Here is a 13363-nt window from a genome sequence, read left to right on the forward strand (position 1 = left end):
CATCTTGCAAATTTCCAAAAGGACTGGGCCACTGGGTACATTTGCTTTGCTCCACCATAATCGCAGGAGTGACTGACTTACACAGTGTATTTTTCTTTTATTTCAACCCATCCCCAAAGCCCAGAGCACTTAAAACCTGGAAGAGCCACCACCTCCACCAAGAAAGGTATATTTTTGAAAGTTTAACAGCCATTCATTCAGCTGACTCCCAAGGAAGTGGAAGGTATCTGGAAAATGTATTTTTAAATTGATTTAATGTTGAGCCATGTTAAATGTTTTAATTTCCAAGCAATGCAATGCCCACCAAAAACATCAATTAGTCCCAACAATCAGGCAGGAATATCGGCGTCTATTACGGGATTCATTTATTTCAGCTCTGCTAAATATCTAAGAAGGAGAAATCCACTATGGCCTATATCTCCGAGGAAGGGAAATTAAAACCAGAAGAGAAGCCAGAGCAGGCCTTGGTGAAACCGGGGGCCTTGGCCTGCACCCATCGCTGGCTGGCATCTCCTTCTAGAGGGAGGATGTTAACTTGTACTAATGTCTTCATGGTGTTGACAGGAAATGGTCTCCCCTCCCCAGCGTCCCTGTCTCCAAGCTGGAAAACTAGGGAGACTGAGATGAGGTCTCCCTGCTGAGGATGCAAGCCAGTTTAAGAAGGTGTAAGACCATATTTTAATAATTATTCTTCCTTCAGTGCCTCTTCAGTTCCAAAGTCCCAGGGTCTCCTTGCCCTTGTTGAGACTCTGAGTCGGGGTGGGGGACTCCCACCCTCTGCAGCGTCCTCAGGGTCTGCAAGCGCTTTGGCCAGCTGCCTGGGCCCCAGGGCGGTGCGCAAACACCACTCACCACACGAGCTTGGGCATCAGGACCAGGAGAAGGTAGCCCAGCCCAAGACCCCTGGAGACCCAGACTCCTACAAGGAAACAAGACAAGAGTTGACAGGAGGTCTCAGCAGCCCACAGAGGGTGGGCACATCGCACCCTGCACCTCCCCCCTCTCTAGGTCTTGGCTTGCTCAACCCTAAACAAGAATAATGATCCCAAATAGCAAAGGGTGGGAGGGCAAAGTATATGAGACTGCGTGAATTAGCAAGTACCAGAACTGACTCATAGGAGTCATCTGGGGAGATGGCCAAAAATGCAAATTTGGGGATCTTCCCCTGAAAATTCTGATTCAGCAAGTCAGGTACCAGGCCAGGGGATCTGGATTTTAAGTATCACACCCAGGTGGTTCAGATAACAAAGCAAGATTAGGAAACAAGATTAAGTGCCTGGCCCCCAGGAATGGTTCACCAGGCTGCCAGGACCAGCTCAGGCCAGTGGGGTGAATGGAAGGAAAGAGGATCTAGGCTTCTCCTGCATCAGAATTTCCAGATGCACCGACCCTCTGACCCCTCCAGTCTCACTTGGAAGAGTTTACCCTGCAGATATACTTGAACAGATGCAAAGTATATAAAGTCATTTGCTGCAGCATTGATTGTAGCAGTATAAAAATAGAAACAACTGAATTATCGTCTATAGAGATCTAGTTAAAGACAGTTACAGCATAGCCAGAAAACCAAGAACTGCACGGCTCCTAGATATGGACATGGAACTGTCTCTAAGGTAAATTTTCAGGTGAAAAATGCAAGTCACAGAACAAAGTATATAATAAGCTTTTGTAAAAGTGCAGGAATAATCTATGGATATGCATGGCATATCTCTGGACAGATACACAACTGGTAACACTGGTTGCTCTGAGGAGGGGAACTGGGTGACTGTGGAACAGCGGGTGGAGGGTGGATGTTTCACTTCACAGCTTTTCAGACTTCTCATATTTTAAACCATGTGCATGGTCTACTGTGTGCATTATATAAGACCCAAAACACTGCAGCATTTTCAAATAACTTTTACATGTATGCAGATTATATTTCAATGAAAAAGTTTAAAGATAGTAATAAATCAAAGGGCATGGCTCCCATCTGCAGAAATTGGGCATCCTCCCATCCCCAAGGCGGGAGGAGGAGGAGGGATACCTGGAGATGGTGAGGCCCCAGCTCTCTTTGAACTCTGGGTATTTGCATCTGCTCTTGCCTCTACCTGGGACACTCCCCACGTGGCCGGGGTATCTCTCCAGCTGGGTTTGCAGCTTAGATATCAGTCTTCAGGAGGTTTCCACCGCCGCTTCCCCTCCCCGAAGCCCAGGAAGCTGCCTCTCCCCAGCGATCCCCGTGTCCTGCGATCCCTGGGATCACAGCACCCCTCGTACTGCCTCATGGTCGCCTGGGTGCTGGGGCTTCCGTCACCCCCACCCTGGACTGGGAGCTCCACAAGGACAGAGGACACATCTGGCTTGTTCACAGCTGCCTCCCCAGAGCCGAGCACCATGCTTGGTCCAAAGACGGTGTTCACTAAAGACAGGAGTCATAAAGAAGTGTGAGGGCGAGGGGAGGGAGGGGAGACAGGCAGGGAGAAAAAAAAAAAAAAAGCCGGGAAAGAAAGCCACCGCCACCCCCACCCCCGACTCCTCCGCTCAGCTCATTTCTTCGTCACCACCACTTCCTTCTGCTGCTTTCCTTCCCTGGTCTTAATCAGATTTGAAATCTCCTTGTTTATTAGGAGAGAGCCTCACCTGCCTTACTCACCAGCTCCTAAAGCAGGCTTAGCACATAGTAGGTGCCCAAAATATATCGACTGAATTTATTAATCCTGGACGGTGAGAAGGATGGAGGAGCAAAGGAACCACTGAAAGGGCTTAAGTCCTGAGAAATTCTGATTCAGTGGGTTCTGGGTGGGGTCCGTGGGGCTGGCAATTTTTAAGAGCTCCCCCCATCCCAAGACTTGCAAGTGCTCCAGAGTTGACCATTCTTTACATATGCTTGGTACGGACTGTGGGTTTTTCTCTGAATGCAGAATCTTCAAGGACTGTCAGAGACCCCACCCTGAATTTTAGGAGCCTTCTCGCCGTCCCATGTCAGGCGGGGCGGACCGAGAGACGAGGAAGGGGGATTGGGAGTGGGAGGTGGGGCTGGGTCCGTCCCTCTCACCTGGAGGAGAAAGAGAGGAGGGGGTCCGGGCGGGGCTGGCGCTCGGAGGCGCATCCAGCCAGGAGCGAGCCTTGGCGCCATCTATCGCCCGCTGGAGGCTCTGCAGCTGCAACATGCTGAGCTGCCGGCGCTGGGCTGGGGTCACCGCCGCCGCGTTTTCAGGGCCCAGGGAGGCGATCTGCTCGGCCGACAGCTCCTACAGGGGGGAAGGGGACAGCGCCCTCAGAGGAAACTTTCCCAAATCTCGGGCATCCGCCCTGGGCCCGCACAACTTTGCGGTACCCATGTATCTCTCATCTGTGCTACTCTTCAGGATTTTTCCTTAAAATCAGACCCCTCTTTCACTACTAATATAGATGTATTATAAAATGAAAAAAAAAATTAATGGCAATTTCCAAAAACGGAAACAGGATGACTTGCAATAAGTACTCGTTTAAAATATGCCAGAAGAAGCAAAACAACTCTAGCTAGATCTGTTGGCCAACAATGTTTGATCCTGGGGCCTCTTTTAAATATATATATATAATATATATATATTTTTAGCTCCAAAATTGAGATTTCCTCCGTGAAGTAATCAATAGTGAAAGAGAGTTTATAAGGCGACTTAATGGTGTTTAATGCAGTGCAAGTTACCCTGCCCACAATGCTTCAAGTCCCCTACCAGAGGAATACTGATGTGGTGGAGAAAACACACGCTTAAAGGGCAAAGCTTTTAATCTGTGTCCCAGCTCTGCCACACACTAGCTGTGTGACTTGGGCAAGTTTCACAGCCTCTCTGTGCTTTTGGACTAGATGTGGGATCGCACAGAGAACTTATATCCTATGTGGATTCTCAACTCATCGCAGGTGAGTCCGGTAAGGGTTCTACAAAGGGTAAGTGCAGTGATCTATTAGTGATGTGTGCCATAGACACACAGCAGTGGGAATTCTGCTCAAGGGCCCTGAACAAGATTCTTTCTGCAATCACTTCTGCCTTAGAGGACTCGGTGATTAGTTCCAGTGGGTGTGAAATGAGATGGGATGTCACGTGCCTCTAAAGTCATCCTGCTCGTTTTCTAAGGGTCCCAAAGATTCTGAGAAAGGGGTTTCTGCTTTCTCACCCTGACTTTACTCCTTCACATTATTCTTTCTTGTCCAAGTTGGTGCTTCCCTGGAATCATGTCATTCCCCTGCTTAGAACCCTTTCTGCCCCCGTCCAGGATGCAATTCAAGCTCTTTACACAATAATAAGGCCTTCAAGCTCTGAGTCCTGCCCCCCTCTCCAGCACCCTATCCCTCACTCCTTGCTGGCACACTTCACTCCTGGAGAATGGACAGCCATATGTGTAACCCCCAGGAGGCAATACATCCTTCTGCCTGGAACACTGTCCCTCCCTCTCACCTAACTAACCTGTCCTGCAAAATTCAGCATCACCTCCTCCCTCTCACCAGACACACACACACAGCAGACATGCACTTCTGGCTTATACGTTACATCTACCATTAACACAGAGTCTGCATTATAAAAATTATGTATTCTTCCAATGTTGCTGCTTGCAACCCCAGGTCTATTAAACTGTTTTTAAAAAATAAATTCAAAGCGGTTCCAACATTTAATTATCAGGAGATGTTACATGAAAACGAGACTTCAGGATTCTAAAAAAAAAAAAAAAGGACGATCTGGCAGCAATGCTAGGCCCACACAGTCACACTGCATTGCATCCTGTGCCAGAGATGAGAAGCAGCTTTCCCAGCTTTAGACTGGCTCTCCAGTTCACCTTAATCCCTACCCAGGCCACTACATTCTTTTGTTACTTTTTCAAGCCCCTGAAGGCACTGCATTATATGCCTTCACCAGTGCCATGCCATGGGAACCTAGTCTGGTACTTACACCCTAGCACCTAGGCTGAAGCCTACCACAATGTAAGTGGCCGCTAGGAATTTTCAGAAAAGGTAAGCTGCAAAGTACATTCCAAACAAGACCAGGACAGCGTGCTCAGCAACATGCCAACTTCAAGGACCAAGCTGCCTACCCCATGCAGAGCCCCCAGAAAAGAAGCTGAATGGGCTTTAAGGACAGCTACTTGTTTATTTCCCCTAAACAGCTTTCCTGGTAGCTCAGCTGGTAAAGAATCCACCTGCAGTGCAGGAGACACCAATTTGATTACTGGGTCAGGAAGATCTTCTGGAGATGGGATATAGGCTACCCACTCCAGTATTCTTGGGCTTCCCTGGAGGCTCAGACAGAAAAGAATCCGCCTGCAATGTGAGACCTGGGTTCAATCCCTGGGTTGGGAAGATCCCTTGGAGAAAGGAACGGCTACCCACTCCAGTGTTCTGGCCTGGAGAATTCCATAGACTGTATAGTCCATGGGGTCGCAAAGAGTCAGAGAGGACTGAGCGACTCACTTTTCAAACCGCTCAAACCTGGTCTGTGCTGGGAACTGTTCTTGGTCCTGAAGTGGTTCAAGATCTGTTCTCTTGTCTTAAAAAGAACCAATGACGTGGCATCATGCAAGCTTGTCTAGCCTGGTGTGCCTTATCCAGTTTTGGTGGACAAAATATGTTTCCAAGTTACCCAAACAAGAACACCAGAGTCACTCTTCATCAGAGCAGACTCCCCCACCAAACCCGCTCCTAAACTTATACATCTGCTTCCCTATCCTCAATAGATCCACTTCAACCCTCTCAATTTTTTCCATAGCTGTTTGTGGCTTTCTTAATACTTTTCTTTAAATCAATTTAAATGTTTCATTTAAATTTATTTTAAAAGAAAATGTTAATGGAAATATCATCCCTCATCTACAATTCTGAAGTCCAAAAACAGTCTGAAACCTGTAAGTTTTTCCCAGAGTTTAAGACAAACTCATTTGCCAGCAAAATCTGACCTGAATTGATATGAAACCATTTATAGTCTCTATTTATTCCAATTAGTGTGCTTTGTCACAGATTTCTTCACAGAAATATTCATGTACTTGCTTACAAGGTGCTTCCCCCAGACACTGCTGAAGGTGTTCGGTTACAATACTGTAGATTCACAGAGTGATCTTTCTAAACTCTGGAAAATTCCAAATTCTGAAATATCCCAAGGGTTTGGGATAAGGGAATATACACCTGTCATACCATCATAAATAGAAAATTAGTGCCAGTGGCTGTGAAGAGAAGGAAACCATAAAAATAGACACAAATAAAAGATAAATTAAAAATTGAAGAAAAAACTTTAAAAACAAAAACAGCTAAAATTATGTTGTGATCCATCCATTGTTGGCACATAGCTCTCCTCTGGCCCCATTTGCAGAAGCAGGTTGTAGGTCCCTAGAATCCAACACCCACCATCTGCTTCCCTGTGTGATTTGAAATGGGGTCAGCTCCCATTCTCCTTGAAGAACTGAGTACTTACTTTGAATATCTCATCAGGAAGGCATTTGATTGCTGATGGCTGGAAATATGGCATCAAATCCTTATCAAGCATTCGGAGCTCTTCCTTAGTTAATCCAGCTGGGGAGAAAAAGGAATCAGAGGGTTTAATTCAAGCCATCAGAACTCCGTTTGTTTTATTAATGGCACTGCGTAATGTACAGATCTGCATGTTCTAGGCAAACATCATTCCTTACAAAAGGCCCTGAAAGTCACACTGGGGAATTAGGTTCCTTAATCAACTAAGGAAGAAAATATGTGGGTCACATTAGCCCTGATTGGTCTCCTACAAGGAAATTTATGCCCAGAAGGAGCTTCACTTTACACAAATTTTAAATTGTGTATAAATCTATTTTGGAGCCAATTAAATAACATTCTAAACCACTTTAGCTACACAGAATTACCAAGAGAGCTTGTTTAAAAAGCAGACTTGCAGATCCCCACCTTCTGCAACTTGAAGTCATGAAATCTAGGTTCTATCATAACCCTATGGATGTTCACTATATGTGGCCAAGGATTTTGTTTGTTTGTTTGTTTTTGTCCCCAGATTTAAGGTTGGAAAGGGAGAGAAAGGCATGCTCAAAGTACCTCTTACCTGCAATGGTCCCAAGCTCCTGCAAGACAAAGCTGGACCACTCGGTGGGCTCCCCAAACACAACTTCTGCCTTCCTCTTAAACTCTGCCAAGACCTGGGTACTGCAGAGCAGGGTCCCGATTCTGGCCACCACCACCCTGGTTACAAGGGAGGGATATAGTGTGAGCCCAGGAGACTCTCCAGTCAAAATAGATATGCAAAAGGTAGGTAGGCTCAGCATCAAGAAAGGATCCAGCTAATCTCACTCCCTATTTTATCCCAGAAAGGTTGCAAAGCAGCAGGAAGCAGAGAACAGCTTGATGAATAAATTAATGAATGAATGAACCAACAATCAATCATTTGCCACTCTGTGCACTAGTATTTTGGTTACCTGAATTCCAAGATCTTTATAAGTGAGATTTCAGTGATGTTCATGGCACACAGGGCTGCACCAAGTCCTACCAAATGGAAGCTCTTCAGATCCTGGACCCTATAGCCTGAATCCTCCAGAAACCCTTGTAGAATGGATTTAGCCTATAAAAATGTGGAAGGACAAGAAATGAACCATCCAGAGATGATCAAGACCCCAAGATCCAAGGGGATAACAGAGCCAGCCTCCTGACTGATTGCTCACGCTTCTCCTCTGGACATATTACCCATTCCAAACTATCCTAGCCACTCATCCAGGTTATCCTCCCGATGGTGCCGCTTCTACTGAGCATGTCCCCTGATCTATAAAAGCCATGAAGTTCTTGTATCCTTCAACATCAAAGACATTGGTACCTTGGGTCTGGTCTGCTGGCTTATTCCCCTCATCATTCATGACTTTCAGATAGTTTGGTCACTTAAGTTCTTCTGCATTAGGATCCAAACTTTTCCAGCCTATGTTTTCACAATTTTCTGGTAAAACCTTGTAATTTTCTGCCTTTACACCTTAACTCAAGTCAGTGCCTCAATCTGAAATGTCCTTCCTACATTCCCAACTGTTAAAATCCATCCTTTTATTTGGGAGTTCAAGTCAGATGTTACCTTCATGAAATCTACCCTGAAATACGTTTGCCTCTCACTCTTCAGCTCCAGAGGGTAGTACATTAAATGCTCTGGCATTTAAAACCACACGGAAATCTTTCCAATTAGCTTTGATTTTAGGGGTTGATGCGTAGTGTAGAGTCCCCTTAATTTAACATAGTGGCTATTAATTGTTCATGACTTTCCCTGGTGAGCCAGCCCTCCCACACTCTTACTTCATCTGGTCCAACTGGAGCTAACTGCATTCTGAGTTCCAGGAGTGTTCCTGGCCAGTCAGAATGCCTCTTAGCCTGACTATAGTGATTGTTTCCAGATTGGGCATGTGGTCCAGTCAAAACCAACCAGGACTTTGGCTGGAGCAATTAGAAGAGCTGAGCCTTCTTTACTCTGGACTGGACCTTGGCAGACAAACACCTGAATCTTCTAGAACTCACCACATGGAAAGAAACTCCCTCTGAACAAAGCCAACACAGAAGAAAGCAGGGTCAAAAATGGTGAGAGACAGTCCTGACGACAGTGTTGAAGCCCCTGGATCCAGCCATACTTTAATTCCACTCTTGACATCCTCTGTGATAGGAGTCAATACACTCCATTCTTTTTAAAAAATTTTTATTGGAGTAGAGTTGATTTACAACACTGTTAGTTTCAGGTTCACAGCAAAGTGAATCAGTTATACATATATGTATATACACACACACACACACATATACACATATGCTAAGTCACTTCAGTCGTGTCCGACTCTGTGCAACCCCATAGACGGCAGCCCACCAGGCTCCCCCGTCCCTGGGATTCTCCAGGCAAGAACGCTGGAGTGGGTTGCCATTTCCTTCTCCAATGCATGAAAGTGAAAAGTGAAAGTGAAGTCGCTTAGTCGTGTCCGACTCTTAGCGACCTCATGGATTGCAGCCTACCAGGCTCCTCCATCCACAGGATTTTCCAGGCAAGAGTACTGGAGTGGGGTGCCATTGCCTTCTCCGATATACACATATATACACACATATATACATCTCTCTACTCTTGTTTAGATTCTTTTCCCATATAGGTCTTTACAGAGCACTGAGCAGAATTCCCTGTGCTACACAGTAAGTCCTCAGTGAAAAGTGAGTATTAGCCGCTCTGTCATGTCAGATTCTTTGTGACCCCATGGACTACAGCCCACCAGGCTCCTCTGTCCATAGGAATCTCCAAGCAAGAATACTGGAATGGGCCATTCCCTTCTTAAGGGGATCTTCCCCACCCAAGGATCGAACACAGGTCTCCTGCATTGCAGACAGATTCTCTACCATCTGAGCCATGAGGGAAGCCCGACACTAATTCCTTTCAGTTATCAATTTTATATATGGTAGTGTGTATATGTCAACCCCAGTTTCCCAGTTTACCCCTCCTCCCCTTTCCGCCTGGTATCCATAGTTTGTTTTCTACATCTGTGACTCTATTTCTGTTTTGTGAATGTGCCTTCATTTACACCATTTTTTTAGATTCCACATATAAGCGATATATTTTTCCTCCTCTGTCTGACTTATTTCACTCAGTATAACAATCTCTAGCACCATCCATGGTGCTGCAAATGGCATTACTTCACTCTTTTTATGGCTGAGTAGTATTCCATTGTGTATACGTACCACACCTTCTTTATCCTTTCCTCTGTGGATGGACATTTAGGTGGCTTCTTTTTCTTGGTTATTGTAAGTAGGGCTGCAATGAACACTGGAGTGAGTGTATCTTTTTGAATTATGGTTTTCTCTGGACATATGCCCAGGAGTGGGATTGCTGGATCATATGGAAATTCATATTTAGTTTTTTAAGGAACCTCCATACTGTTCTCTATAATGCACCAATTTACATTTCCACCAACAGGGTAGGAGAGTCCCCTTTTCTCCACACCCTCTCCAGCATTTATTGTTTGTAGATTTTTTGACCGATGTCAGGTGACACCTCATTGTAGCTTTGATTTGCATTTCTCTAAGAATTAGTGATGCTGAGCATTTTTCCACGTGCTTTTTGGCCTGGTGTATGTCTTCTTTGAAGAACTGTCTATTTAGATCTTCCATTCATTTTTTATTGGGCTAACAAACTCCATTCTTGCTCAAGTCTCCTTGAGTTGGGTTTTCTGTCACTTGTAACTGGGTGAATCCTGATTAATTTCGTCTCCCTATGTTGGACTTGAGGAAGGACCCAAGTCAATCCCCTAAAGATGAGCTGCATAATAGTGTGGATTGTCAGGGATCATGGAGACAGATTATAAAGATTACAAAAAGACCAGAGCTCACAAGGCAAAGGTGGGGAGGGGACATCCAAGGATGAACATCTCCTGAGTGGGAGCGGAAGAGTCACAGTGAATCTTCCCATCTCCCTTTAATGTCAGTCCATCCTATCACACAATATGGATCACTCTAGTGTTAAGAGAAAGTGTTGGCAAACAATGTGAAACATTGCAATGCGATTCCACTTTTTAACGCAGCTGTTGCCTTTCTATCTCTCAGGTCTGTTTAAATGCTACCTGCTCAGAGAAGACTTCCCGGATTCTCCCATCCCAAGTAGCTTCCCTCCCCACTATTTCCATGAGAACCTTGTCCATCTTCTGCTTATCCCTTATCAAAATTTGTTAAATGTTTCCTCTTGATTGCTCAACTTTTTGTCTGTATCACCAAACAGAATCTCCAAAGATGAAGACCCTATCCAGATAGTTCACTACCATATTCCCAGTGCCTGGCACAATGCCTAGCCCACAGTAGGGTACATTCTGAATAATAAGTACTTTTTTAATGAATAAATGGATGAACATCTAAGTGAGTGATTTACAGAAGCCATAGGCAATATATATTCCTTTGAAATGACATCGAATTACTGCTTCTCTAATCCAATCACATGATGGATTGGCTTCAGAGAGATTTCCTACATTTCTGCAAATCAGATTGGTCAATGTCTTCATGAAGTTTCCCTCAATGATTACAAAGCTCACAGGTGCTATAAGGGAACTTCAGTTAATACTGTGCTTAGATTTAAATGTCCTTGACTGAATGGAAATGTGCATCCCAAATAATAACAGGTAATATTTACTGAAAGCTTACTGTATGCCAACACTCCTTTGACCATTTACACATACTATCTTTTCTAATCCCCACAACCCTAGGAAGTAAATATTAATATTATCTCTATTTCACAGATGCAGAAACTGAGGCACAGAGAGGTTAAGTAACTATGCCAAGGTTATGCCAAGGTAATGCCAAGTATGCCAAGATGACTTGAATGACTGGTTCTAGGATTACAACCCAGACATTCTGACTTCAAAGCATCTACTCTAAGCCAGTGAAGATGTTTGGGGATGAAGGAGAGGTAGAGATTCAAGTTAGCTTTTGAACTTTTCTTTATTAAGTCTTCATAAGCAGGTTTCACTTGTTGACTCATAGCAATCCGTGCTCCCCAACTATCAGGCATGCCCATTTTAAAATGAAAGTGCAAAAATACAATTCAAATAAAATTACTTTGAAGATGCAATATTAAATTGTTTTGCCACTGGAACCTGGAAAATGCAAGCTCAGCCTGCAAGATGATAAGCCAAAATATATTTCCTTGAATGACTGGGCCAGTGTATCTGTAATGATTCCAAGACAATTAATACCAACACTTTCAGGCAATATTAACCGCTGAAAGTGAATAGCTGTAAGATTTCAATCTCTCTGTTCATCCCTCTGGCTTCTATAATAGTTTTTTTCCTTTATATTGGTTTTTAAGCTGAACTATCTGTTAATGCAGTTCCACCAGGTCTGACTATTAATCTAGAAACATGCATTTAAGGGTTTGATTGGGAGCTAAAGTTGAGGAACTGACTGCAAATGATATATGCAAATGTTAGGTTTTCATATCCCCTTCAAACATATTGATAAATCTCACTGCCATCCATGAGAATTGAAAATTGGTACAAAGGGAAAGAAATACTGTAGTTTCTAAGTTGGAGATATTTTCCTGTTTTCTCCCAGACTGCAAGTAGAATGATTTTAATATTGGAAGTGTGATGTGGCACTTCTTAAGCCAGTCAAAACCAGTTTTAGAGTCACAGAACCCCAGGATTATAGAATGTCAGAGTGGAAGGAACTGCAGACTGGTGGGCCAGGGGGAGGTCCAACCCTCTCATCTTGCAAGCAAGGCAAATGTTAAACTGCCAGAAAGACAGAGCGTGATGATGACAATATACTGATGACAACAATGAAAACAACTGATTTTTTTGACTACTAGGTGCCAGGCATTGTTCACAGTGAAAGTGAAAGGCGCTCAGTCGTGTCTGACTCTTTGCGACCCCATGGACTGTAGCCCACCAGGCTCCTCTGTCCATGGAATTCTCCAGGCCAGAATACTGGAGTGGGTAGCCATTCCCTTCTCCAGGGGATATTCCCAACCCAGTATCTAACCCAGGTTTCCCGCATTGCAGGCAGATTCTTAATGTCTGAGCCAGCAGGCAAGCCCATTGTTCACATATTTAACATGTATTAACTTACTTCACCCTTAGGGCCAGGACCTCCATGTTGCCCAACTCCAGCGGGGTTGGGCAGTTCACCCCGTGTTCTATTTGAATGTTGCCACTCAGTCATGAGACACGGCAATCCTGATTGCAAGAAGCTCATGAGAGTAGGGGACATGCCTTGGTTTTGCCTGCCTAGTATCCACGCTCCCCTGATAACACCATGCTTTTCTCTTTTGTGAACCACCTGTATTCATTTCCTTTTGCTGCTGTAACAGATTACCACAAACTCCGTGGCCTGAAATGACACGGATACATTCTATTATAGTTCTGGGGATCTTAAGTCCTAAAATGGGTCATCAGGATGTGTTCCTTTTGAGACTCTAGATTGCATTCATTTCCTTGTCTGTTTTAGCTCCTGGAGGCTGCCTGAAGTCCTTGACTCAGAGCCCCGTCTTCGATCTTCAAACCCAGCAGTACTGCACCTTCAAATCTCTCAATGTGTCCCCCTGCCTCCACTGTCACACTGCCCTCTCTATCTAGGGCCCCCCTGCCCCCACCTCCATCACTAAGGACCCTTGTGATTACCTTGGGCCCACGAGGATAATCTCCCACTGCAAGATTCTTAACCTAATCACATCAGCAAAGTTCCTTTTGCCACATAAGGGAAATTATTCATGGGTTCCAGCGATGAGGAAGTAGACATCTTTGGGGGTCATTACATAGCCTATCACACACGTGTTCCCCATTCTCAGTTCAGATGGTCTTGATGAGATGGATTCTACTCTCTGATGTGTGTCAGGCCAACCCACATATTCTACTTCTGACCAGATTGTTTAGGACTGGGCAATTGCATGATTGGAGGCAATGC

At 44.7% G+C, this 13363-nt stretch overlaps 1 protein-coding gene across 1 annotated transcript in view; it reads right to left on the reverse strand.

The window, feature by feature from the left end:
* Nucleotides 1-237: 237 nt before the first annotated feature.
* The window catches only part of OTOA (otoancorin), an 80338-nt gene continuing 67212 nt past the window's right edge, over nucleotides 238-13363 (reverse strand). Inside the window, exons 25-29 of the mRNA XM_027527732.1 lie at nucleotides 7393-7535; nucleotides 7023-7159; nucleotides 6411-6508; nucleotides 3032-3227; nucleotides 238-919 (exon numbers count right to left, since the gene is read on the reverse strand). Of these exons, the coding sequence (XP_027383533.1) occupies nucleotides 849-919; nucleotides 3032-3227; nucleotides 6411-6508; nucleotides 7023-7159; nucleotides 7393-7535 (645 nt within the window). The 3' untranslated portion in view covers nucleotides 238-848. The remainder of the gene's footprint in view (nucleotides 920-3031; nucleotides 3228-6410; nucleotides 6509-7022; nucleotides 7160-7392; nucleotides 7536-13363) is intronic.

The sequence above is a fragment of the Bos indicus x Bos taurus genome, chromosome 25 (assembly GCF_003369695.1).
Source record: "Bos indicus x Bos taurus breed Angus x Brahman F1 hybrid chromosome 25, Bos_hybrid_MaternalHap_v2.0, whole genome shotgun sequence".
Classification (NCBI taxonomy): Eukaryota; Metazoa; Chordata; class Mammalia; order Artiodactyla; family Bovidae; genus Bos; species Bos indicus x Bos taurus.